The 25,842-nt window shown below is 44.8% G+C and overlaps 2 protein-coding genes across 2 annotated transcripts in view; both read left to right on the forward strand.

The window, feature by feature from the left end:
- The window catches only part of kntc1 (kinetochore associated 1), a 30,777-nt gene extending 18,014 nt beyond the window's left edge, over nucleotides 1-12,763 (forward strand). The window contains exons 38-61 of the mRNA XM_063017809.1: nucleotides 324-452; nucleotides 873-989; nucleotides 1,082-1,191; nucleotides 1,268-1,505; nucleotides 1,735-1,824; nucleotides 2,233-2,401; nucleotides 2,631-2,689; nucleotides 2,856-3,072; nucleotides 5,181-5,254; nucleotides 5,337-5,547; nucleotides 5,724-5,836; nucleotides 6,204-6,259; nucleotides 6,890-6,968; nucleotides 7,156-7,280; nucleotides 7,838-7,973; nucleotides 8,084-8,179; nucleotides 8,301-8,357; nucleotides 9,094-9,148; nucleotides 9,237-9,300; nucleotides 9,386-9,515; nucleotides 10,731-10,820; nucleotides 10,911-11,065; nucleotides 12,340-12,439; nucleotides 12,637-12,763. Of these exons, the coding sequence (XP_062873879.1) occupies nucleotides 324-452; nucleotides 873-989; nucleotides 1,082-1,191; nucleotides 1,268-1,505; nucleotides 1,735-1,824; nucleotides 2,233-2,401; nucleotides 2,631-2,689; nucleotides 2,856-3,072; nucleotides 5,181-5,254; nucleotides 5,337-5,547; nucleotides 5,724-5,836; nucleotides 6,204-6,259; nucleotides 6,890-6,968; nucleotides 7,156-7,280; nucleotides 7,838-7,973; nucleotides 8,084-8,179; nucleotides 8,301-8,357; nucleotides 9,094-9,148; nucleotides 9,237-9,300; nucleotides 9,386-9,515; nucleotides 10,731-10,820; nucleotides 10,911-11,065; nucleotides 12,340-12,439; nucleotides 12,637-12,672 (2,706 nt within the window). The 3' untranslated portion in view covers nucleotides 12,673-12,763. The remainder of the gene's footprint in view (nucleotides 1-323; nucleotides 453-872; nucleotides 990-1,081; nucleotides 1,192-1,267; nucleotides 1,506-1,734; nucleotides 1,825-2,232; nucleotides 2,402-2,630; nucleotides 2,690-2,855; nucleotides 3,073-5,180; nucleotides 5,255-5,336; nucleotides 5,548-5,723; nucleotides 5,837-6,203; nucleotides 6,260-6,889; nucleotides 6,969-7,155; nucleotides 7,281-7,837; nucleotides 7,974-8,083; nucleotides 8,180-8,300; nucleotides 8,358-9,093; nucleotides 9,149-9,236; nucleotides 9,301-9,385; nucleotides 9,516-10,730; nucleotides 10,821-10,910; nucleotides 11,066-12,339; nucleotides 12,440-12,636) is intronic.
- Nucleotides 12,764-14,377: 1,614 nt separating this feature from the next.
- Nucleotides 14,378-25,675, forward strand: svopa (SV2 related protein a). The gene is made up of 16 exons (XM_063017959.1): nucleotides 14,378-14,491; nucleotides 18,113-18,267; nucleotides 18,623-18,708; nucleotides 19,049-19,147; nucleotides 19,681-19,752; nucleotides 20,474-20,598; nucleotides 20,824-20,887; nucleotides 20,989-21,114; nucleotides 21,225-21,353; nucleotides 22,302-22,375; nucleotides 22,727-22,803; nucleotides 22,938-23,042; nucleotides 23,445-23,556; nucleotides 23,976-24,057; nucleotides 24,475-24,564; nucleotides 25,179-25,675. Exons 1-16 carry the CDS (start codon nucleotides 14,454-14,456, stop codon nucleotides 25,377-25,379), a joined length of 1,635 nt encoding a protein of 544 aa, XP_062874029.1. The 5' UTR covers nucleotides 14,378-14,453; the 3' UTR covers nucleotides 25,380-25,675.
- The last annotated feature ends 167 nt before the right edge of the window (nucleotides 25,676-25,842 follow it).

Genomic DNA, 25,842 nt, shown 5'->3' on the forward strand with positions numbered 1-25,842 from the left:
AGACTTGACTTGTCAATTGTGCCTGCTAGATGGCGCCCAGCTGACTGGAAGCAGAGCCGAGATTCGAGCCGGGGAGTTCAGAGTCTCAGCACTGGGGTATTTCTGTTCAGGTGTTGAGTGAGGTCAGGGCAGCTGCAGATCCATCACACCAAGCTCGTTGGAGTTTGCTATTTTACATATTTTTTATTGATTTTATTCCACTGTAAGCAATGGGTGTGGCTGAACCAGCAGGACTCGATAGTTATTGGGGTGTCCGCGTACTTTTGGATATGTCGTGTGTAATACTGTACAATAATCTGAGAATATCACCTGTTTTCTTTTAGGTTCTGAACTGGAAGGTGGTGGACTGTGATTTGGCGATCGGCCTCTGCACCATTCTGGGCAAATCCGACGTGCTGGACATTCTGTGGAAAATCATAACCAACGCCTGGCAGAACTACGATAAGATCATGGTGAGAAACCTTCACCGTAGTGGAATCGGTGCTTTTGAGCTGGCGGAGGTGTTCAATCAATCGAGCCTGAGCGTACGTTTGAGAGATGGACCGCCTCCTGTGTGCTCCGTATTGTGCAACTATACCACAAATTCGACCCGGTATTTGATACACCAGTGTGCGATCTGACACGCAGCCACCTTTAAACTCTCGGACCGAACGCATGGCTCACAGTAGGCATTCCAGTTCAGCCCAACAGTGTTTAATGGGGTTGCACAACATGCGACCAGACGGTATGACCTCTCCTCTGCATCACCTGCCTGTCACATCTGTAGAGCGCCCGTCTAGGCCGGTGGCACGTCAGGATTTGACTCTGATCACTTTACGTATTAGACTAGTGTGCATTATTTTTAAACCCACCCCTTTTTCTCTCCTCCTCAGGCCGTCGCCATGGTCGGTGCTCATTTCTGCTCCTTGTATCGCGACGATCAAGAGAGGAGGAAGTTCTTGTCGGTCATCACGGACGCGGCGTGGGGGATCAGGCTGGGGAAATTCGGGGTTAGTGCTAATTCTGGTTCTTTTCATATCGCGTCCGATAAAAAGTGGCCGCTTTTTTCTATTTACTTATCTTTCTTTATTTCTCCCACCAGGTTTCCATTCAGTCAGTATTTAGACAGTGTTCGGAGACCAAGAGGAGTCTGATTCCTGTGCTGGTGAAGAACAGGAACGTCAACGCCGAGATCCTACAGCAGTACTGCGAGTGAGTCCTACATAACGTTCCTGGACGGTAGAATTAAAGATCGAATCGCCAACATTAACGGATTGATATTTCGCAGCACGTACGGACTGGACAGCGACTCGGCCGTGAGCCTCTACATCACCACCCTGCTGCTGCGGGACAAGGGCGACGACAGAAAGCACTGTGAAGTAGGAGCCGGCGATTCGGGACTGGCCCAAGGCGACAAGGACGCAGAGCTAGGACACGAGGCCTTATTGGAACGGGCCCTGCGGATCGTCCCTCGGCTGAGCTCCACCAGAGACCTGGTCATCAGTCTACACATGACGCTCACCAAGGTCTGTCATGCTTCTGTTTCGTTTTACTGGGAAACGTTTAGTTACCGAAACAGTTGGGACAGTCGAAAGCTTTAAATAGAGAGGAAGAAATCGACTGCAAGTCCTGCAAAGACGGCCAACAAATAATCAGCGTCATCTTTTTATTATGCATGATAAAGTGGTCGGATTTTGTGTGTGTGTGTGTGTGTGTGTGTGTGTGTGTGGTTGTGTTCGCCTGTTATTCCTGCAGCTGAACCCGTACAACTACGCGCGCATCGAGAGGGTCCTGAGAACCATTCAGACGGCCGATGAGAGCACCACGGTTTTACCCCTCAGTCAGGTAAGATTCAAAAAAGCACAAAACCCAAAATTAAAGCCAATTTTAACAGGTAACAGTGGTCAAAAGTATGTGGACACCCTTTGTAATCATTAAGTTGCTTGCTGTGTTTAAAGTAGAACATTTGCAATGGTTTAGTGAAGGTCTGTTCCAATATGATTGTGCCATCTGTGACGTCCATAAAGAACCATGACTTCAACACAATTGGACATCTTTGGGATGAATTGGAACGATTCTCTCTTGCCTAAATAGGCACAAACTCTTGCAATCCTTCCCTCAGGCAGAGGGTTGTCCAACAAGCTCATGCTCAGGTGTCCATATACTTTTGGCCTAATAGTGTATAAGCATTTAAAACAGGCTGGAATTCACCTGTTACTGACATGACTGTGGATGTTTTGTCCTTCTGTACAGATGTTGGGCTTGCTGCAGCACCTGAAGTCTCACAAGCGCGTCTCTCCGCCCACCGACCTGGAGAACACGTACCTCCTGGAGAACGCTCTGGAGTCCACGCCTCTCGCCGAGACCCGTTTACCGTTTCACCTGCTCCTCCAGACCAACCTGTACTTCTGGAAGATCATCTGTGAGTATACGTGATGGGAGAGGGGATTCAAACCCTCGGTTCATGTAGCAAGAGGCATGGAGCCTAAATCTGAGCGGAGGAACACTCTTTACTCCTAGTATTCCTCCCCCTCTTGCTTTATAGCCTTGACTGAGCAGTAGGATTTGCCTTTGGTCTGGCGACAAGCCACTCGAACCTGGGTTTCTTTGTTTTTATTAACGTGTTTCTTGCGTTCTGTGTGCGTTTGCAGCTCCTGAGCTAAACGAGGAGACCTTACCCACCCTGCTGCTCATATCCAAGCTCATGAAGGTAACACAGCTCATCCAAAATCACACAGCTGGGGGGAAAAGTAATTGCCCCCCTTTGTCGATTGGCATATCAGGGGAAACAAAGTTATCCAACATCTTTATTATACTGGTCAAAATGCTCTCTCTCTTTCTCTCTCTCTCTCTCTCTCTCTCTCTCTCTCTCTCAGGTCAGCCTGGACAAGCTGTACGTCCTGACGGTCAACCACGTGTTCAAGAACAAGCTGATGCCCCTACTGCTGGACCAGACCAAGCGCTCGCAGGCTCACGGCCCCGTCAGAGAGACCAGCGGCGTCATCCAGAACATGTTCAGACACGCCCTCTGTATTCAGAACCCCGAACTGGCTGCGGCCACCATGCACAAAATCGCGCAGGATCTCCCTGCAGGTCAGTATGAAATAATTACAGTGTATCACAAAAGTGAGTACACCCCTCACATCTCTGCAAATATTTTATTATATCTTTTCATGGGACAACACTATAGAAATAAAACTTGGATATAACTTAGAGTAGTCAGTGTACAACTTGTATAGCAGTGTAGATTTACTGTCTTCTGAAAATAACTCAACACACAGCCATTAATGTCTAAATGGCTGCAACATAAGTGAGTACACCCCACAGTGAACATGTCCAAATTGTGCCCAAAGTGTCAATATTTTGTGTGACCACCATTATTATCCAGCACTGCCTTAACCCTCCTGGGCATGGAATTCACCAGAGCTGCACAGGTTGCTACTGGAATCCTCTTCCACTCCTCCATGATGACATCACGGAGCTGGTGGATGTTAGACACCTTGAACTCCTCCACCTTCCACTTGAGGATGCGCCACAGGTGCTCAATTGGGTTTAGTCCATCACCTTTACCTTCAGCTTCCTCAGCAAGGCAGTTGTCATCTTGGAGGTTGTGTTTGGGGTCGTTATCCTGTTGGAAAACTGCCATGAGGCCCAGTTTTCGAAGGGAGGGGATCATGCTCTGTTTCAGAATGTCACAGTACATGTTGGAATTCATGTTTCCCTCAATGAACCGCAGCTCCCCAGTGCCGGCAACACTCATGCAGCCCAAGACCATGATGCTACCACCACCATGCTTGACTGTAGGCAAGATACAGTTGTCTTGGTACTTCTCACCAGGGTGCCGCCACACATGCTGGACACCATCTGAGCCAAACAAGTTTATCTTGGTCTCGTCAGACCACCGGGCATTCCAGTAATCCATGTTCTTGGACTGCTTGTCTTCAGCAAACTGTTTGCGGGCTTTCTTGTGCGTCAGCTTCCTTCTGGGATGACGACCATGCAGACCGAGTTGATGCAGTGTGCGGCGTATGGTCTGAGCACTGACAGGCTGACCTCCCACGTCTTCAACCTCTGCAGCAATGCTGGCAGCACTCATGTGTCTATTTTTTAAAGCCAACCTCTGGATATGACGCCGAACACGTGGACTCAACTTCTTTGGTCGACCCTGGCGAAGCCTGTTCCGAGTGGAACCTGTCCTGGAAAACCGCTGTATGACCTTGGCCACCATGCTGTAGCTCAGTTTCAGGGTGTTAGCAATCTTCTTATAGCCCAGACCATCTTTGTGGAGAGCAACAATTCTATTTCTCACATCCTCAGAGAGTTCTTTGCCATGAGGTGCCATGTTGAATATCCAGTGGCCAGTATGAGAGAATTGTACCCAAAACACCAAATTTAACAGCCCTGCTCCCCATTTACACCTGGGACCTTGACACATGACACCAGGGAGGGACGACGACACATTTTGGCACAATTTGGACATGTTCACTGTGGGGTGTACTCACTTATGTTGCCAGCTATTTAGACATTAATGGCTGTGTGTTGAGTTATTTTCAGAAGACAGTAAATCTACACTGCTATACAAGCTGTACACTGACTACTCTAAGTTATATCCAAGTTTCATGTCTATAGTGTTGTCCCATGAAAAGATATAATGAAAAATTTGCAGAAATGTGAGGGGTGTACTCACTTTTGTGATACACTGTATATATATTTTATATATATATTTCTCACACTTGACACATGTTATAAACATGTTATAGCCGTGGCACAAAGTCAAGGGGTCTGAATACTTTCCGAATCCACTGTATATAAGTGCGTATGTACCTACAGGACATCTTTGGACTCCACAATATAAAATAGACGCCGCACCCTTAGGGGTTCCTTGAACATTTGATGGGCAGATCGTTTTGGCCCCTGTGGGTCTCATAATACCGGGGCGACAGGCGAATACTGCTTTTCGTAGTAAGAACATCGTTCCAGCGGTCAATGGGAGTAGAAGTGGGATGATGTGGGACTGCGAGCTGAAGCTGCGGTGTAATTGGGTTTGACCTGTTTGGATACTGTAAGTCAGTTTAATAAATCAGACCTGAAGTGGTACAAACTCCATCCTGGGTACAAATTGGGCCAAAATGCCACAGCGGGGTTTAATTTTTCCCTAAATGATGGAAAAATCTCTTTTTTTTATTCTCTTTTTATTGCAGGTGCTGAGAAAACCATGTTTTTGAAGTTCAGCCTGGAGCTCGTCCAGAAATTGTTGAAGTCCGACGCTTTAGAGGTTTGTGACCTTAGTGACGTGGACATTTCTCCTGATGACTGAGTACAAGTTTGATGTGCTTTAACTGTTGCTCTGTGAACAGGGCGAGCTCCAGACGAGGGGCGAGATGCTCACGTCCAAGCTGCAGCTGCAGTACCAGCGCTCGGCCACGGAGAACGCCCTCATGGCCTGTCAGCTGGACTGTCCGGAGCTCCTGAAGCTGACCGGACTGCCCGGCCGGCTCATCGTGGCTCTGTTCGAGCACGGCTCGGTGGTGGAGCGCATGAAGAGTCCCGCTGGACAGATCTACCCAGGTCAGGGTGCTCTGTTGCTCATCCTGGTCTGAGAGGATCTCACTGGGATAAAAATAGAGTTCATTTTGCATTTTGGAGTGTGTCTGTGGGAATGTCTATGAAATAAGAGGCCTAAAAACCTTCTGTTGCAAATGTTGGTAGACTTTAAGTGTTAGCTGTGTTTCATTTCTCATTAGACATTCACACAGTGGCGACAGAGATCGCCTCCATCAACGGGGTTGATCTCCTGAAGATCCGGAACATTCTCCTGGAGAAGTGGCTTTGCAAAACAGACCAACCGAATGGCAAGGTGGGATCCATAACACACACACACACACACACACACACAGAAAATAATGCCCATAATAATTACAGATGAGCCAAAACATTACGACCTCACAGCTCTAACTCACAGAGACATGTGAAGCAGGTCCATCTCTTATTCCAACCATACAAGTGCTCTTTTTTACTGAATAAGCACAAATTCCCACAGCCTTTTGTTGTTCTAGCTGAAAGGATCACATGGAGGTCACTTTATTTTAATACTATTTGTTGCTCGGCTGTTTAGAATAAAGTATATGCACATTTAGTGGGTGGTTTTAATGTTTTGGCTCATCAGTGTAACATGTAACATGTATAAATGTTGATGGTTAATTAATATTGTTACTACACTACAGGACATCCAGTACCAGGACTCTGCTACTGATATAACTGATGATCCTGATCTCATGAGGTAAATGAAAGTCTTTATGCTCTAGTGTAGTGATGTGGGTAGCTCGGTGGATAGCACTGTCGCCTCACAGCAGCAAGAAGGTCCTGGGTTCGATTCTTAGGTGGAGCGGTCCGGGTCCTTTCTCCCCGTGTCTGTGTGGGTTTCCTCCGGAAGCTCCGGTTTCCTCCCACAGTCCAAAGACATGCAAGTGAGGAGAATTGGAGATACAAAATTGTCCATGACTGATGAATCTTGTGTAAGCAGTAACTACCGTTCCTGTCATGAATGGAACCGAAGTGTGTAAAACATGACGTTAAAGTCCTAATAAATAAATAAATAGTCTAGTGATGTCATAATACCTCTCATCAAAATGCTAGTTGATAACAGTGCTACCTGATCAGCTGACCTTGAGTTTGCTCTCATTCTAAAATAAATATGGACCTGACCCTCTCCTTTATGGCTATAATGGCTCCCAAACCTCTGGGAAACACCCCCCTAAAATTAGGGATTGTGTCTGTGGAAGGACCCTTTCAATTCAGACATGATTGTGCACAAACTGTTGGCATAAAGTTGGATTATACAATTATAATTCACCTAAAAAAAACAGACATTAGAATTAGTTCTTTAATGCTTTTGTTTTTAATTTTGCAGGGTGGTGTATTTGCTGCAGATGCACCCCATGGACATGAGCGCCCGTTTGCTTAGTCCCATCTTGACTGCAGAGACCTGGGTAACTATCTCTTACTGTAGGATATTATGGTACAGACTCTATGTCTCTTCAATCCTCTCTTCTCTGACTATAGCAGCTGACTATAGGTGCATTCGAACTAGCCCTAATTATATGGCACGGATTGTTTTATAACACACAGTCCTTCTTTATCCTGTTCTAACAGTTTTTCTTCTGCCTTTCTCCTCAGCCGTTAGGAGGATCGGGTCTCAGGTTGACCTTTGAGCACCGGAGCAGAGCTCTGCTCTGTCTCATTCACATCGCGGACGCGGCTACGTTGCAGGCGCTGTCCCACACGCCCAGAGATAAAGTCAAGTAAGCAGTTGAACTTAAACATAAAGAGAAATTAAGCATCTACGTTTGACCAGTGCTAACCATGGGGAACATTATGGCTTGTCTTAAAATTGCCATAGTTCTGAGAACCTAATGATAGCTGGGAAACATGGGCTATGTCTGAGAGAAAGCCAATAAGTACATAATAGCAACTGTAAAATACGGTGGTGGTAGCGTGATGTGTCAGGATGCACAGAATAGAAAAGATCTCTCTATTTTAAATCATCCAAAGAGAAGTTTTGAAACTAAGTATTCAGACTTCACTGTTTCTCTGCAGCATTGTGGTTCAATTTTGTCCATTTTTTGTCCTAAATAATATTTAATTATTAAAATAAAATACAATAATTAATTAAATATATTTAATTATCGAAGACGAAGGTTTATTGGCTTATTCTCCAGTCCAATACGTCCTAAAACATTCTGTCCATTCATGTTCCTTTTGACGACATGATACTCCCACCACCGTACTTCACAGTGGATATGGTATTCCTACCTTTATGATGTGACTCGTCATTTATATTTATTACTTTTAATCACAGGCACTACCTGAAGTGCTACGTGTACCTCTCTCAGCTGGAGGCTCTCAATATCCCCTACAACCTGGAGATGTTTCTCAGTAGCCCAAAGGAAGGCATGATCAAGGGCTTATGGAAAAACCACAGCAACGAACCTCAGGTACATTAAGCGCATCGTTCAGGAGTCTAATACTGTAGAACTGCGGTAAAGTTGGTTAAACGTGCAAAAAAAGTTTAACCGATGGACCGTTCGACTTTATGCGTGTGCAGGCTGTGCGTCTGGTCGCAGATCTTTGTCTGGAGTACGAGGTGTACGATCCGCAGCTATGGAGCGGCGTGCTGCAGAAACTTCTGGTCTTTAACATGGTACGGCTGCTCCTTACATTGCATGTAAAACTTTGCATACTTAATGACCAGGTGTTCCCATACTTTAGATGTCATATGGTGTATCAGGACCAGGGTTAAAGCTTTTTCACTTCATTTATAGATAAGCAGCCTGCAGAAGATTCTGGAAACTCTACGAGCAGTCCCCAGCCTTTTAGAGGTACTAACTAACTTCAACATTCATTAAATCCTCACCTAAAGACGCTGATTCCAAGGTTTGGACTGTTACTGACAGCCGGTGCACCTTATATCTTCCACCTCCCAAAACCAGGTGTAAATCACTGCAGCCGTGTCAATGGATGCGGTTGCCAGTTAGCCATTTTTCCCCCTGTTGAATCAAGCTACCCGTCCTTTCTGTTACTGACATTTACAGTGGAACCAACACTGACTCAGGACGCCCTTATTTAAAGTACACTAGGGTGCGCTTTAGAACACAGCCCTTTTAATCACGGCTGTTTTCTGAGCGGGCGGCACGGTGGCTCGGTGGGTAGCACTGTCGCCTCACAGCAAGAAGGACCTGGGTTCGATCCCCAGGCGGGGAAGTCCGGGTCCTTTCTGCGCGGAGTTTGCATGTTCTCCTCTTGTCTGCATGGGTTTCCTTTCGGAGCTCCGGTTTCCTCCCACAGTCCAAAAACATTGTCAGGTTAATTGGAGACACTGAATTGCCCTATAGGTGAGTGTGTGTGTGTGTGTGTGTGTGTCTGCCCTGTGATGGACTGGCGCCCCGTCCAGGGTGTTACTGTGTGCCTTGCGCCCATTGATAAGCTGGGATAGGCTCCAGCACCGACCCCCTTCCCTCCCATTTCTGAAGCCATAGAATGGCCTCAAATCCCCGGCATGACGTAGAGATTCTACTGAATGGAGTCCTAAAGAGCTTAATCCTATTTTTTTTGCAGATGCCCAGTTTTTCCAGGACGTGGCGGAGTGTCGTTTTGGCCCCCTTCATGACAGGTAGGTTCACTTCCGAACCAAAAAAGTGCAAAAATAAGCCTGAATAATTGCGCATTTCCAGCTGAATCCTGTTTGTTGTGTTTCACAGCATCTCTTCCCCTGAGCCCACATCAACAGGCCACTTTCTACAAGACCTTCGTTCTCCTGCTCAAGTAGGTGCTCCTCCCTGAACTCGTTCAGCTGTCGTGTTGTGGCATATTAACAAATGGTTTGATTTTACGTGTGTTTGGTGACCAGATGCCCGTTTCTGTTGAATCTGGATCTGATCGGCATCGCCAAGCGCTTCGCTCAGTTTAACCTGATGGCCTACTCTCTCGGGACCCTCCTGCTCATCCCCTGCTCCAAGAAGAGGGAGCAGCAAATCCAGGTGCGGGAAGCACAGTGGGTTCAATACTGTACTGAGTTGTCTAGAACAGGGTTTTTCAAAATGTATCGCAGAGAAGAGGCACATATTTATAGAAAGAAACTTGTGCACTTATGCCCTCCTGTGGTGGGTTTATGTTATGTCTTGTAAACCATAGTGGGACCGGATTGCCACCATTTTCATTAATTACGTTTATTTCATTTTTGATGCATCGTTGTGTTCCCTGGGTTGCGATAAAAATCATGGACAAATTGTGGGTCGCTATCGGCCGGTCAGGCATCTTCTTTGACATCATGGGAGGGGAGGAGCTAAGGAAATAAGGAAAGTTTAGTCTGGTATGCACACCAGATCCACTGTGGCGACATCTTAAATACAGGAGCAGCTGAAAGAATAAAATAATAATAATAAAATAATAAGATGTAAAATCCATGTGTCTTACGGGTTTGGATCTCAGCCGGTGATTGGACATGATTGGCTATGTCTCGGGGGTGGCCAAAGTCGCTTGATGGATTGGGGCTTTGTTCGTGGTACTGCTTTGCATCCTGACCCATCCTAATCAGGGTAAAGCGGTGGTAAAATTGACAATAAATGGAAATTTTTATTGGTTTTAAATATTTGTTTATATATATATATTTTTTTTTAATCAAAGTCTTTTTATTAAAGATTTTTACAGTATACAGAATACAGACAATCCCAAGCCCCCTTAACCCCTCCCACCCCACCCCTCAGACCTGCATACACCAGATTTCAAAAAGATAGAAATAAATCACAGATTTCTACATAATAAAATAACAAGGCATATAGTAATACCAAAATAAACACATCCTTCATATCATAAACCTAGTATCTCTTAATGGGTCATATTTCCAGCTTTCATATTTTCCACAAATGTCAAGAAGGACTGCCAGGTTGTATAAAACCTCTGCACTGATCCTTGAAGAGAGTATCTTATTTTCTCTAATTTGAGGTATTGCATAACCTCTCCAATCCAGTGGGCGTAAGTCGGGGGGAGAGGGTCTTTACACCTAAACAATATTAATCGTCTGGCTAGCAGAGTGCAAAAAGCCAATACATTACACTTACTGTTACTTAGGTGAGTATCTACTGGCATAACACCAAATAGTGCAACTAATATTTGTTTATATATTTGATAAATTAACGTCTACCAGAATTACAAAACGTTTCCTAACGTGTCCTCATGATGTGCTGTGTGACCAGAGCTTCCTGTTGTCCTGTAACCCCACTGTCATCCTGGATCAGCTGGAGGAGAGTATGAAGACCGGAGAGCTGGCCGGAATTCCCTCTCAGGTTCGCGTCCTCCTCGCCACACGAGCGAGCCGATCGTCAACGGGGGGCGTCCGATTACTAACGGTTACTTCTCTCACCGCTGAACCGCAGATCCGGGACACGGTCCTGACGTTCCTGTTCCAGAGCGGCCGCTATCGGGGACTGATGAAGAGCGAGCGCCTGCGGCCGCTCATGAAGCATTTGGTGTTGAAGGCTCGGACGGACCAGGTGGACGAGCTGCTTCGTTCTCTGCTCAGTCACGACAGGTTCGAGCTTCTGTAATATCACGGGTCGAATCCCAGTATTACGTTCGGTAGGACTCCAGCGAACCACAATGAGAGCCATTAGTTCCAAATGCAGAGACAAAGGGTCGGCCTACATATACTTCACCAAAAAACATCCACAACTCATCTAAGCCAATCAGACCTTTTGGTTCTTGGTTCTTGGCTCTGGGACTCCACTGAACCACACTGAGAGCCGTTAGCTCCAAATGCAGAGACAAGGTGACAGTCTACATAAACTCCATCAGAAAAACATCCACAACTCCTCTAAGACAGCCAGACCTGCAGTTCCTTAGATGTTTCAGTTCTTAGCTCTGGGACTCCACCGAACCACATTGAGAGCCATTAGCTCCAAATGCAGAGATGAGGGGTCAGCCTACATAAACTCCCCCCAAAACACCCACAATTCATCTAAGACAGCCAGACCTACAGTTCCTTAGATGTTTCGGTTCTTAGCTTTGGGACTCCACCGAACCACACTGAGAGCCGTTAGTTCCAAATGCAAACACAAGGGGTCAGTCTACATAAACTCCCCCCAAAACATCCACAGCTTATCCAAACCAGCCAGACCTGCAGTTCCTTAGATGTTTCGATTCTTAGCGTTGGGACTCCACCGAACCACACTGAGAGCCGTTAGTTCCAAATGCAAACACAAGGGGTCAGTCTACATAAACTCCCCCAAAAACATCCACAGCTTATCCAAACCAGCCAGACCTGCAGTTCCTTAGATGTTTCGGTTCTTAGCGTTGGGACTCCACCGAACCACACTGAGAGCCGTTAGTTCCAAATGTAAACACAAGGGGTCAGTCTACATAAACTCCCCCAAAAACATCCACAGCTTATCCAAACCAGCCAGACCTGCAGTTCCTTAGATGTTTCGATTCTTAGCGTTGGGACTCCATCGAACCACACTGAGAGCCGTTAGTTCCAAATGCAAACACAAGGGGTCAGTCTACATAAACTCCCCCCAAAACATCCACAGCTTATCCAAACCAGCCAGACCTGCAGTTTCTTAGATGTTTCGGTTCTTAGCTTTGGGACTCCACCGAACCACACTGAGAGCCGTTAGTTCCAAATGCAAACACAAGGGGTCAGTCTACATAAACTCCCCCAAAAACATCCACAGCTTATCCAAACCAGCCAGACCTGCAGTTTCTTAGATGTTTCGATTCTTAGCATTGGGACTCCACCGAACCACACTGAGAGCCGTTAGTTAGTCTACATGAAGGTGTCACATGATCTTTTTTCTTTGTGGACAGGAAGGACGACGCTGTTGGTCTGGCTCAGGAATACGTGAGATGCAGGGAGCTGAAAGGAGGCTCGAGCTCACCGAGCGCTGCTGGTTCTGATCCAGTCGTGGTAATGATGGAGATGTATAAACATGTGGAGTGGTGTGAAAAAGTATTCGCCCCCCTTTATGCACACTGAAACTAGACATGCTATTACTTGTAACATTTTCACACCACTTTATGTTCCTCATTAACACATATTAATGACGTGGACTGGATTTATTCTCTTGATACCTAATAAAATCATTATTTTTTTCTCTCCCGCAGGAGTTTTTGACACAGACGATGGAGTCTCGCTGTTGACTTATAAATAATATAAGAATATAAAAGAACGGCTTTGTATTTGCACTTTTTATACTTTAAAGATTAATAAACGTTGTGTTTCCCAAAATGACTCTCTTGTCTGTGCTTGTGTTTGTTGTTTTCTTAAGCAATTTATCAGTCGAAAGTATCAGGACATAAAATTTAACATCATTTTTGACAGCAAGTTAAACGTTTTTGCAGTTCCTTAGATGTTTCCATTCTTAGCTTTGGGACTCCACCGAACCACATTGAGAGCCATTAGCTCCAAATGCAAACACAAGGGGTCAGTATACATAAACTCCACAGAAGAAGCATCCACAGACGCTTCATTGCTGACAAATGGTGAAAAAAAACATCCACAATTCATCTACACCGACCAGACCTGCAGTTTCTTAGATGTTTTGATTCTTAGCGTTGGGACCCCACTGAACCACACCGAGAGCCGTTAGTTCCAAATGCGGAGACAAGGGGTCAGTGTACATAAACTCCACGGAAAAAAACATCCACAAACGCTTCATTGCTGACAAATTCCAGGCGTCCTTGCTAATGATTATTATTAGTTATCATTAATGTCGTAAAACATCGTCCATTAAACTTGGGACAGTATGTAAAGTTCTAGTAATAAGTACAAAAACAGGATGAAATGTTTTACCTTTTTAAATGTTTTGCTTTTTGGAACTTTACACTGATTTACAATTGCAAGTAGCCAGTAAGACGAGTCTAATTTGTTGGCTAAGCTCAGAGAAGTGGCCTGACCTAGGCATTGCGGCTGTAGTTTTCTTTTCAAAGGCATGTTTAACACATTTAAACAATCCTGAATCAATTTCCACATCTGTGCATCTTTGTGATTAGACCCAGGACTTATATATTTATTTTATGTATATTTGCTCCGTGGACTGTCTCTACCATAATGATAGACCTCACACAGAGATGGGCTCTATGCTGTAAGGACCGTTGTGAATCCAAATACTTACAAAGGAAATGTTATGAATTATAAGCTATTATATGGGAGCTCAGTGGTTGAGGTACTGAACTAGTAATCAGAAGACTGCTGGTTCAAGCCCCATTACTGCCAGGTTGCCTCTGTTGGGCCCTTAAGCAAGGCCCTTAACTTTTAATTTCTTAGACTGTATACTGTATGAAGGCGTCTGCTAGATGCCAAAAATGTAAATAATGATCAGGGCAGTGGTAGCAGTACTGGACTAGTAATCAGAATGTTGCTGGTTCAAACCCCAAAGTGACTTACATTACAGTTACTGTATACAGTCTGAGCAATTGAGGGTTAAGGGCCTTGCACAAGGGCCCAACAGCTGCAACCTGGCAGTGGTGGGGCTTGAACCAACGACCCTCTGATTACTAATCAAGTACCTTAACCACTAGGCTACAGCTTGCCACAAATATAAATAAGCCGCTGATCGTCCACAGTCAAGTGAGCTTCTTTCCTTTGTGTTTTTAGCTCATCACGTGGACAAAGAGAAGCACAGCACCCACTGCGACCCTAATCAGGATGAACGAACGCTCTCTGTTGACATGTGCGCGGACGGATTAGTCCTGAGCATGCGCACTCGTTCCATACCGGTCTGCTGCGTCTTTAAGCGGACGACAAACCACGCCCCTCCTCTCTTAACCACGCCCCTCCTCCTCCTCCTCCTCTCTCTCCCCCTGCAGACGGTGTGTTTACATGGCGGCTCTCTGTCCAGCAGGCGTCGGTGCTGAAATCACAGCTTGAGCGAATGTACCAGCGATGAGACAAAGAACCGGAGCTCCTCACCCACGAGAACATGATGGACGATGATCTCTTCCAGCTCAGACAGCTGCCGTGAGTCGGAGCGCTGCTCATTGTTGTGTGTTTGTTATTACCTGGGCTGCTCATGTATGCTTATATGTGTAACATACGGCCACACCGACCCCCCACAACGCTGTACTGTTACCTAACGTTCCTTACACACTGGAACACTGGGACACAGAACGGGTCTGTTAATGGAACCAGTACTCAGTATTCATGGCTGTGTAGATGATTGGCTTTGTAAACAACAGGTCCAGACTGTATTATATTTACATTTGCATTCTATCCAAAGCGACTTACAGTACTGTGACAGTATTCTGTCCAAGCAATTGAGACTTAAGGGCCTTGCTGAAGGGCCCAGCAGTGGCAACCTGGCAGTAGTGGGGCTTGAACCAGCGACCTTGTGATTACAAAAAAAAAACATCCACAACTCATCTAAGCCAATCAAACCTTCAGTTTCTTGCTTCTTGGCTCTGGGACTCCACCGAACCACACTGACAGCCATTAGCTCCAAGAAGTCTTTCTCAAGGTCCCAACATTGGCAACCTGTCAGTGGTGGGGCTTGAACCAGCGACCTTTTGATTACTAGTCTGGACGCTTTTATCCAAAGCGATTTACAGTACTGTGACACTATACTGTTTAAGCAATTGAGACTTAAGGGCCTTGCTGAAGGGCCCAACAGTGGCAACCTGGCAGTAGTGGGGCTTGAACCAGCGACCTTTTGATTACTAGTCTGGACGCTTTTATCCAAAGCGATTTACAGTACTGTGACACTATACTGTTTAAGCAATTGAGACTTAAGGGCCTTGCTGAAGGGCCCAACAGTGGCAACCTGGCAGTAGTGGGGCTTGAACCAGCGACCTTGTGATTGCTAGTCCGAAAGCTTTGATCCAAACAGTAAAGGGCCGGTTTGAACTCCTGTAATATCACAGGTTGAATCTCAACATATTACGTTCAATAGGACTCCAGCGAACCACAATGAGAGCCATTCGTTCCAGATGCAGAAACGAGGGGTCAGTCTACATAAGCTCCACGTAAAAAAAACATCCACAACTCATCTAAGCCAATCAAACCTTCAGTTTCTTGGTTCTTGGCTCTGGGACTCCACCGAACCACACTGACAGCCATCAGCAGTGTCAACCTGGAAGTGGTGGGGCTTGAACCAGCGACCTTTCGATTACTAGTCCGAAAGCTTTAATCCAAACAGTACTGTGACAGTATATTGTCTAATCAGTTGAGACTTAAGGGCCTTGCTGAAGGGCCCAACAGTGGCAACCTGGCAGTAGTGGGGCTTGAACCAGCGACCTTTCGATTACTAGTCCGGACGCTTTTATCCAAAGTACTGTTATTAAGATGCTATGAGATGCTAGCATCTTAATAATCCATTATTAAGATGCTATGAGAGTCTTCATCATCAGTCAGGGCCGTAATATGCTTTCCAAAGTGCGTCCACAAAGTCGTGGTTTGACCAGTTTGATGTGGAGGATCTCCAGTGGTTAAGACACAGTCCTGACTTCAAGTACATGGATCACATTTAGGATGAATTGGAATATCGACCGCTAGTCAAGCCTTCAAGCCAACATCAGTGCTTGTCCTCACATGCTGTTATGATTGAATGGGCACAAATGAGGCGCAGAGACCGCTGCTTAAAGGAAACGCCTTTGTTTTCCCCTGCTGGTCATTATTGGCAAGGCAGGTGGGCATCATACTCTAATCCGCTGCCCCCTGACGAGTTTTAGGGCACGTGGGCAGGAACAAATTCTCTGTGTTCTTTACCATGTCTGATGTTGGCGACTGTGTTATCAGTGGCGCTAACTTAAGGCGGCTCGTGCGTTAATTACACGGTCCGTCTGCGTAAAGAGCCTGAATGCTGGGATTACTGTAATTAGGAGCCCTGACGGTTGTCAGCACCCCCCTCTCTCAGATCGCTGAGGCAGGAGAGCCTCTCGCAGCACGGCAGACCGTTCTGATGGGTTCTGATGGGTCCGATTGGGGTCCAAACCAGGTTTTAGTCACCTGATGGACCCCTGAGTTCCTTCCTAGCACCAGGGGTCGAATCAAGGGTCTGGTAACGCTGGTTCATTCACTCGTGTTGCTGAATTCCGAGCTTCATTCAACCACACGTTACACATCACAGTGGGGGGCGGTACTTGAGCACTTTTGCATTGTTTTAATTTGGATATATCCATTTCCCATGTGCACTTTGGCAGTCAATCCTCATTGCGCTTTAGGGAGAATGCTGGTAGGCTGGTCACATCTGATCCAAGTTCTTTCAGTTTGTAGGCAAAATGCTCTCGGTGTGGTTCGTCGGAGTCCCTAAACCTTAGAAATGGCCTTTTAACTCTTTGTAGACTGATGCGCCCTGTATGTTCAAAAGAATGTGGACACCTTGCATCTATATGGCATTTATATGGAGTCGCCTTCCCCACACACACATTTCTGCTATGGCATTCAGAGTATGTCTGTGGGAATTTGTGCCAAATAAGTCGGTCTTTCGCCCCCTTCGTCCCTCTGTCTGTCCAGACAGGAAGCTCTCTTGTTGCCTTGGTAACGCACCCATAGCCGGTCCACATGGTACTGTAGTCTGTCAGGATCACATACAGTGTGCTGAGTGACTCATCAGAGGAAAGCAGCAATAATTCTGTGCTATTCAGTTACACTATGTAGCCAAAAGTATGTGGACACCTGATGATGCACCAATCGAGAAGTACATGTGGCGTGGTCTCTTGCAAAGGTTGACGGGGAATACCCTGATTATCACCACCAGTATACTGTCTAAGCAACTGAGGGTTAAGGGCCTTGCTCAAGGGCCCAACAGTGGCAACCTGGCAGTGAAGGGGCTTGAACCAGCGACCTTTTGATTACTAGTCCGGACGCTTTTATTCAAATTGACTTACAGTACTGTGACAGTATATTGTCTAAGCAATTGAGACTTAAGGGCCTTGTTTAAGGGCCCAACAGTGGTAACCTGGCAGTGGTGGGGCTTGAACCAGCGACCTTTTGATTACTAGACTAGTCTAGTCTATCCAAAGTGACTCACAGTACTGTGATAGTATATTTTCTAAGCAATTAAATTGAGGGTTAAGGGCCTTGCTCAAGGGCCCAATAAAAGCCACTTGGAAGTGGTGGGGCTTGAACTAGTGACCTTTTGATTACTAGTCCAGATGCTTTCATCCAAATTGACTTAAACTAGTGTGACAGTATATTAGTCTAAGCAATTAAGAATTAAGGTCCTTGATCAAGGGCCCAATAAAAGCCACTTGGCAGTGGTGGGGCTTGAACTAGCGACCTTTCGATTACTAGTCCAGTACCTTAACCACTAGGCTACAACTGCTTGAGAAAGAAGAATACCATAGAAGAAAATGTATGGCAGCTGGTAGCCTGGTGGTTAAGGTAATGGTCCAGCAATCAGAAGGTTGCCAGTTTAAGCCCCACCACTGCCAGGTTGGGCCCTTGAGCAAGGCCCTTAACCCTCAATTGCTTAGACAGTACACAGCTGTAAGTCGCTTTGGATAAAAGTGATTCTAAATGCCGAAAATGTAAAATGTGAGGGTGAGACTGTCCACTGTCAATCAAGCTGTACGTCGTCAATCTACGACGTCATCAAACTAGTCCTATTTATAGGGGCACTTTGTCTGTCTGTCTGTCCTGCAGTGTGGTGAAGTTTCGGCGTACGGGAGAGAGCGCCCGTTCGGAGGATGAGTGCGGGACGAGGGATCAGATGGTGGAGGTGGAGCGGGACGTCATGGACTCCGTGGCGCTGGCTGACGGTGCGCCCGTGCCACGGGAGTTCGCCAATCCGACTGACGGTACCTTCACATGTAATCAATCACTGACTGTAAACCGGGGGGGGGGGGGTTATAGTTTGTCCTCATAGTCTCAGTGGGGAGTAGTGTGACTCTCCATACGCTATACAGCTCTCTGTGGGAACACGGTTCTGATTGGTGGAAATAGAAGCAAACCCTTATGTAGGAAAACAAAAGGGCGTATGTGGGGGCAGGTAAACGGGACACAGGTGAGACAGACACAGGTGATAATGATCATAATTCTCATCCGCGTTCCGTCCCTCACGCGGCTTATCGTGTCTGTTGAACCTCTTATCAAGCCGGTTGCACCACTGAGAACACTTGTAATCCTGTCCTATATGTTTTGGTCTGGTTGTAGATACCTTCATGGTGGAGGACGCTGTGGAGGCCATCGGTTTCGGACCGTTCCAGTGGAAGCTCTCCGTCCTCACCGGACTCTCCTGGGTACAGCGTGTTAAATGTTTGTTATTGTTGGCTGCGACTGGAATGCAGGGTGTGGTCACCTTTCATTACTTGGTGGTATTTGTTCATAACCTTTAGGTTCCAGGGTCTAGAATTAGGAGGGGTTTTCATAGACTTGGCAACCAATAGTTACATACATTTAATCTATACTCTATACTGATGCTGAGTCTGGTCTGCCACTTCCAAGAATTTGGAATCTGTGCCCATTTGGTCACACGAGCGTCTGTGAAATCGGGCTCATGTGTGATGAGTGTGTTTGGAAAACGATCTGTTTTAATTACACGTGTTGCCGGCGTGTGACGCGCCGTGTGTTTGTGTGTAGATGGCCGATGCCATGGAGATGATGATCCTCAGTATCCTGGCACCACAGCTGCACTGCGAGTGGAGGTTGCCCAGCTGGGAGGTGGCACTGCTCACGTCGGTAAGGATTTCCAGCCTCTGATTAAAAAATGATATTTTTCTGTCATATTTCCTCAATGGCCAAAAGTATGTGGACACTGACCCTGAAAAATAAGTTTAGATAATAAAAGAAAACGAAGATTCCAGCTGACTGGGAACAGAACTGTGGGCCTCCTAAGGAGAGGTTCCAAAGTACAACACCCAATGTGATGTGACTAGAGCAGTATAAAGGGAGGCCCACAGTTCTGTTCTTTGTTCTTCAGCTATTCCACTCCTGTAAGAACCTGCGATTGTGCCAATACGTTTTCCAATCCAGTCAGCTGTAATGATTGTTTTCTTTTTTTACCTGATCGTATTTTTTCATGACAAACTGGTACCCAACGTGGACTGGCAGGTTCAGGGACGCCTGGTGAAGAACATCTTTAACCTTACCGCCTGTTTCAGAGAAAAGGGATCCGCAGCCATCGTATTTCAAACACCCGTAGCACCTTCCCACCACATGGTTTGGATTTTGGAGTGTGTCTCAGGGAACCTTTTGTTTCTTCTCTGGTGTAGGTGGTGTTTATTGGCATGATGCTCAGCTCTTCGTTATGGGGAAACATTTCCGACAAGTACGGACGGAAAACAGTGAGTATTTTTATATGATAGTTTTAAATACGATTATTCCAGACTTATAACACTGTTAACAGTTCTCATGTGTTCTGTTCAGTTCTCATGTGTTCTGTTTAGTTCTCATGTGTTCTGTTCTGCTTTATTTTGTTCCGTTTTATTCTGCTTTATTTTGTGTTTGTTCTCTTGTTCTGTTCAGTTTTGTTCTGTTTAGTTTTGTTCTGTTTAGTTTTGTTCTGTTTGGTTCTGTTCTGTTTGGTTCTGTTCTGTTTGGTTCTGTTCTGTTTGGTTCTGTTCTGTTTTATTCTGTTCTGTTTGGTTCTGTTCTGTTTGGTTCTGTTCTGTTTGGTTCTGTTCTGTTTTATTCTGTTCTGTTTGGTTCTGTTCTGTTTGGTTCTGTTCTGTTTTATTCTGTTCTGTTTAGTTTTGTTCTGTTTTATTCTGTTCTGTTTAGTTTTGTTCTGTTTGGTTCTGTTCTGTTTTATTCTGTTCTGTTTGGTTCTGTTTAGTTTTATTCTGTTCTGTTTGGTTCTGTTCTGTTTGGTTCTGTTTGGTTCTGTTTTATTCTTTTCTGTTTTATTTTCTTCTCTTCTGTCTTTTTTCTGTTCTGTTTTATTTGGTTCTGTTTTGTTCTGCTCAGTGGGTAGAAGATGATTTGAGAAGATTTGAGATGATGATGCAGTTCTTAGGTACCATGATCTTTATATGTTGGACGTCTGTGTGTGTTTGTGTGTTTCAGGGTCTGAAGATGAGCGTGTTCTGGACTTTGTTCTACGGGATCCTGAGTGCGTTCGCTCCCATTTACGGCTGGATCCTGTTCCTCAGAGCTCTGGTCGGCTTCGGCATCGGAGGAGCCCCTCAGTCGTAAGCTGCTCACAACACACAGTGGGGTCAAGAATTGATTTTACTAATAAATTTTACTTATTATTAGAGACAGTAATGATTTGCAAATCCTTATGATCTGTATTCAGATAAAACGGTTTAATTACAGGGTTTGTGAGCTCGAGCAGACAGTAGGAGTCGCTGTTGCAGCAGCAAGAAGGTTTTTCTCCTCCTAATTTTCTCTTCTGTTTTGTTTATCTTTTCCAGTGTGACTCTGTACGCTGAATTCCTCCCCATGCGCTCCAGAGCTACATGCATCCTCCTGATTGAGGTATCAGCAGTTTGTGAGGTGCAGGTTGAGCAGTAATTCAGGAACAGATATCAGAAGTGTTTCTTCCTTTTGTGTGTGTGTGTGTGTGTGTGTGTGTGTAGATCTTCTGGGCCCTCGGCACGGTGTTCGAGGTGCTTCTCGCCATCCTGGTTATGCCGACGTTGGGCTGGCGATGGCTGCTTGGTCTCTCCACCATCCCGCTCTTCATCTTCGCCATCCTCTGCTTCGTATGTTTTCCTCCTGCGCTGGCATCACATACCAGCTAGACAGAAGCAGGCGCTGTTTCTAACGTGTGTGTGTGTGTGTGTGTGTGTGTGTGTGTGTGTGTGGGATGCAGTGGTTACCTGAGAGTGCCCGCTACGACGTCCTGTCAGGAAATCAGGAGAAAGCTCTGAACACCCTGAAACGCATCGCCACCGAGAACAAGGTGCCCATGCCACTGGGTAAACTCATCGTGGCCAGACAGGTAACCTGGAACATCTACATGTTCTGTTCTCTTCTGTTCTATTCTGTTTGGTTCTCATCTGTTCTGATCTGATGTGTTCTGTTCTGTTCTAATGTGTTCTGTTCTGTTCTGTTCTGATTTATTCTGATCTGATGTGTTCTGTTCTGTTCTAATGTGTTCTGTTCTGACTTATTCTGATCTGATGTGTTCTGTTCTGTTCTAATGTGTTCTGTTCTGACTTATTCTGATCTGTTCTGTTCTGTTCTGATTTATTCTGTTCTGTTGTAATGTGTTCTGTTCTGATTAATTCTGTTCTGTTCTATTCTGATTTATTCTGTTCTGTTCTGATGTGTTCTGTTCTGATTAATTCTGTTCTGTTCTGATGTGTTCTGTTCTGATTAATTCTGTTCTGTTCTGATGTGTTCTGTTCTGATTTATTCTGTTCTGTTCTGAGTTAATCTGTTCTGTTTTGTTCTGTTCCATTCTGTTCTGTTCTGATTTATTTTGTTCTGTTCTAATGTGTTCTGTTCTGTTCTGTTCTGATTTATTCTGTTCTGTTCTAATGTGTTCTGTTCTGATTAATTCTGTTCTGTTCTGATGTGTTCTGTTCTGATTTATTCTGTTCTGTTCTGATTTATTCTGTTCTGTTCTGACTTAATCTGTTCTGTTTTTTTCTGTTCCATTCTGTTCTGTTCTGATTTATTTTGTTCTGTTCTGTTCTTTTCTGATGTGTTCTGTTGTATTTTGTTCTTCTTTGTTCTGATTTGTTCTGTTGTTTTCTGTTTTGTTCGGTTTTATTCTCTTCTGTTCTGATGTGTTCTGTTCTAATACGATATGTTCTGTTCTTTTGTGATTTATTCTGTTCTGATTTATTCTGTTTGTTTTATTCGGTTCTGTTTAGTTCTGTTCTGTTTTATTTGGTTTTGTTTGACTGGATCTTCTAGATGAATTGACTTCTCTTTTTTTCAGGAGGATCGAGGGAAGATCAGTGATCTGTTCCTGCCTCAGTTCCGCTGGACCACTGTGCTGCTCTGGTTTATATGGTGAGAAAAGCTTAAGATTGTTTCACACGTCCTTCATCTGCACTCAACACTGATTAATATTCACCAGCCTGTCCTGAAAAGAGGTGGGTGGTCGGGAGGTCACCAGTGTACAGGGAAATCGAGCATGTCCAAGTAGGGTGCAAAGAAGACAAAAGAACTTTAATGTTAGCATTAATGTGTCTATAAAAAATATATGGATTTATTTCGTAAATTACAATCTGTTCATCTTTAATGATTAATCCTTAAATTTAGAATCAAATCTCACAGTTTTTACACTAAACTAATTCTTGAAAACTATGTTTTAGACACTCGTGGTTCTGACGTTCTGTGGAAACTGTGTTTGTGTTTCAGGTTCTCGAACGCGTTCTCGTACTACGGCCTCGTACTGCTCACCACCGAGCTGTTCCAGGAGGGCGGAGCTTGTGGACGTGAGTCATGTGACCTGCTGTGTTTGACAACCTTACATCATCATACAAATCAAGATTTTTTTCCTTGTCCATTGACAGTCAGTTGATTCGGCTGATGTTGTAGAAGTGAACGGCGGTCATCTGTGTGTCCCCAGAGACTAACGGCAATAAGACGGAGCCGAGGTGTAACCTGGAGTGCAAGTACCTGAACTCGGACGATTACAAAGACCTGCTGTGGACGACGCTCTCCGAATTCCCAGGTAACAGACGCGCCAAGATGAGAGAATGTAACGCGAACCAAATTTAAAAGGGACCCATTATGGCCAAAAGTATTGGGACACCTGACGTCCTGTTTCAACAAATGCTATTAAAATAGAGTCCACTCTTGTGAAGTATGTCTGTGGGAATTCGTCCTCATTCAGTCACAATGGAATTGGCACAAATTCCCACAGACGTCATCCATCTTTGACAATCAGAAGAGCGGCTGTTGTTCTAGCCGAAAATCACATAGAGGTCACACTGTAATAATACTCTTAGTCTGACAAGCTCACGATCAAGCGTCCAAATACTTTTGGCCATATAGTGTATGAAAGGAACAACTTTTATTTTTTAATAATATTTGATACCCGCTCGGTACTGATGGACGGACGGATGTTCTGCAGGTCTCCTGGTGACGCTGTGGGCGATCGACAGGCTGGGGAGGAGGAAGACCATGGCGCTGTGCTTCCTCGTCTTCTCGCTGTGCATCGTGCCGCTGTACGCCTGCGTGGGCAGGTACCACCAACACGTTCTCCTTCCTTATGCTCGGCTAATTACAAGACAGAAACGTGTGTGTGTGTGTGCGTGCACCAAGTGTCTGTCAATCTGGTATATATATAAATATAGGACGGCAGCCACATGTACCAGCAATGCTCACTTACATGGCCAAAAGTATGTAGACACCCTTTCTTATTATTACTTTCAGGGGTTTCAGTCACAGTCATTGCTTAGAATTGCATAATCAGTCACACACTTTCTGGTAACGATCAATGGCACAAATTTCCACAGACGCGCTCCAAAATATGTTAGACAGCCTTGCTAGAAATGGTCTTGTGTCCACATACTTTTAACCATGTAGTGTGTATGTACCAATGTTTAACCTGTGTGTGTGTGTGTGTGTGTGTGTGTGTGTGTGTGTGTGTGTGCGTGTGCAGGACGTCTCTGACAGTGCTGATCTTTATCGCGAGGGCGTTTATCGCCGGTGGTTTTCAGGCAGCGTACGTTTACACACCTGAGGTACGTCCACAAAAACAACACACCACCCCATCGACTCCCTCATCCCACACCGGCCCTACAGGCCCGAGTTAAACAGAATCCCTAGTCCAAGTCGGGGTCAAGGGTCACAGGTGTTTAATATTGTGCACAGATTTCGCTGAATCTTTTAACAATGTTATGGACTGTAGATGGTAAAAATCCTAAATTCCTTGTAATTCTTTTATTTTCATTGCCATGTTTTACCAGTGTTTTGTCCTGGTCAGGGCTTGTATACGAGTGCAATGCAGTAACACAACACAGTTCCATTGTTTTCTCTTTTTCAATCATTTTGGCATGTGTTACTTTTTGTTTTATTTGCATTTTACCTACCGTCCTAACTTTTTTGTAACTGGGCTTATATTAAGTTGATATTGAGGGTAAATATTTTGTATCTGACAGGTGTATCCGACAGCGACGCGGGCTCTCGGTCTGGGTACGAGCAGTGGCATGGCTCGAGTAGGCGCCCTCATCACACCTTTTGTGGCTCAGGTACTTTAAATATATTATTACTATATACTATATTATTATTATTATTATTATATTATTATTATTATATATTATTATTATATATACCTAGTATTCCCATTCTTATGCTTATTATTATTATTATTATTATTATTATTATTATTATTTCAGGAACCCTGTTTATCCAGATTTATTATTATTATTATTATTATTATTATTATTTTTATTATTATTATTATTATTATTATTATTATTATTATTATTTCAGGAACCCTGTTTATCCAGATATATTATTATTATTAATAATAATATTGTTATTATTATTATACACCTTGTATTCCCATTCTTATGCTTATTATTATTATTATTACTACTGTGTATCTATATTTCTAGTATTTTACTATTAACTACTCAACAACCACTGATTTACTTTTAGCTTCTTAACAACTGTGTAAAAAGGAAGCTAGTACTGACCATAAATTCCAGACAAGAAAACCTTTCAATAGACTGGACAATACACTGGCCAGAAGGGAAAGCAAAACTCCTATGTTGTATCGAAGGACCTGCTGGTGTAATGATGCACCGTTGTATTGGGCGGAGTTGTTACACAACAATGATTGAGTACTGTGTGTGTTCAGGTGATGCTGGAGTGGTCGGTGTATCTGACCCTGTCCGTCTACTGCTGCTGCTGTCTGCTGGCGGCCGTGGCGTCGTGCGCTCTGCCCATCGAGACCACGGGGCGAGGCCTGCAGGAGTCCATCCACAGAGAGTGGGGCCAGGAGATGATGGGCAGGGATTCCATCCCTCGCTCCAACTCCTCCTCCACCTCCCAACAGTGAGCGAGACGGAGAGAGAGAGAGAGAGAGACCGGGATGGACAGGACAAGCGGGAATGATGGACAATGATACGGAACAGGGAAGGAAACAGAGGGGTGAGGATCAATAGTGTATAGAGAAGGATGGGGAGAGAAACTGGGAGTAGAGACAGGACTCTAGAAAAGGTAGAAAATAGGAAACAGAAAGCAACAGTATCGGGGATGATGCAGAAGGGAATGGACGGAACACAGAAAAGCAAATTCACAGAATCACATGATTCAGTGATTCAGTTAAACTGCTAAGTGATTCACGTAGATGATACAGTGGCTCCGTCCTAAATTCCACATGTACAGTGCCTTGCAAAAGTATTCAGCCCCCTTGAACTTTTCAACCTTTTGCCACATTTCAGGCTTTAAACATAACGATATGAAATTGTAATTTTTTGTGAAGAATCAACAACAAGTGGGACACAATCGTGAAGTAGAAC

The sequence above is a fragment of the Trichomycterus rosablanca genome, chromosome 21 (assembly GCF_030014385.1).
Source record: "Trichomycterus rosablanca isolate fTriRos1 chromosome 21, fTriRos1.hap1, whole genome shotgun sequence".
Taxonomy (NCBI): domain Eukaryota; kingdom Metazoa; phylum Chordata; class Actinopteri; order Siluriformes; family Trichomycteridae; genus Trichomycterus; species Trichomycterus rosablanca.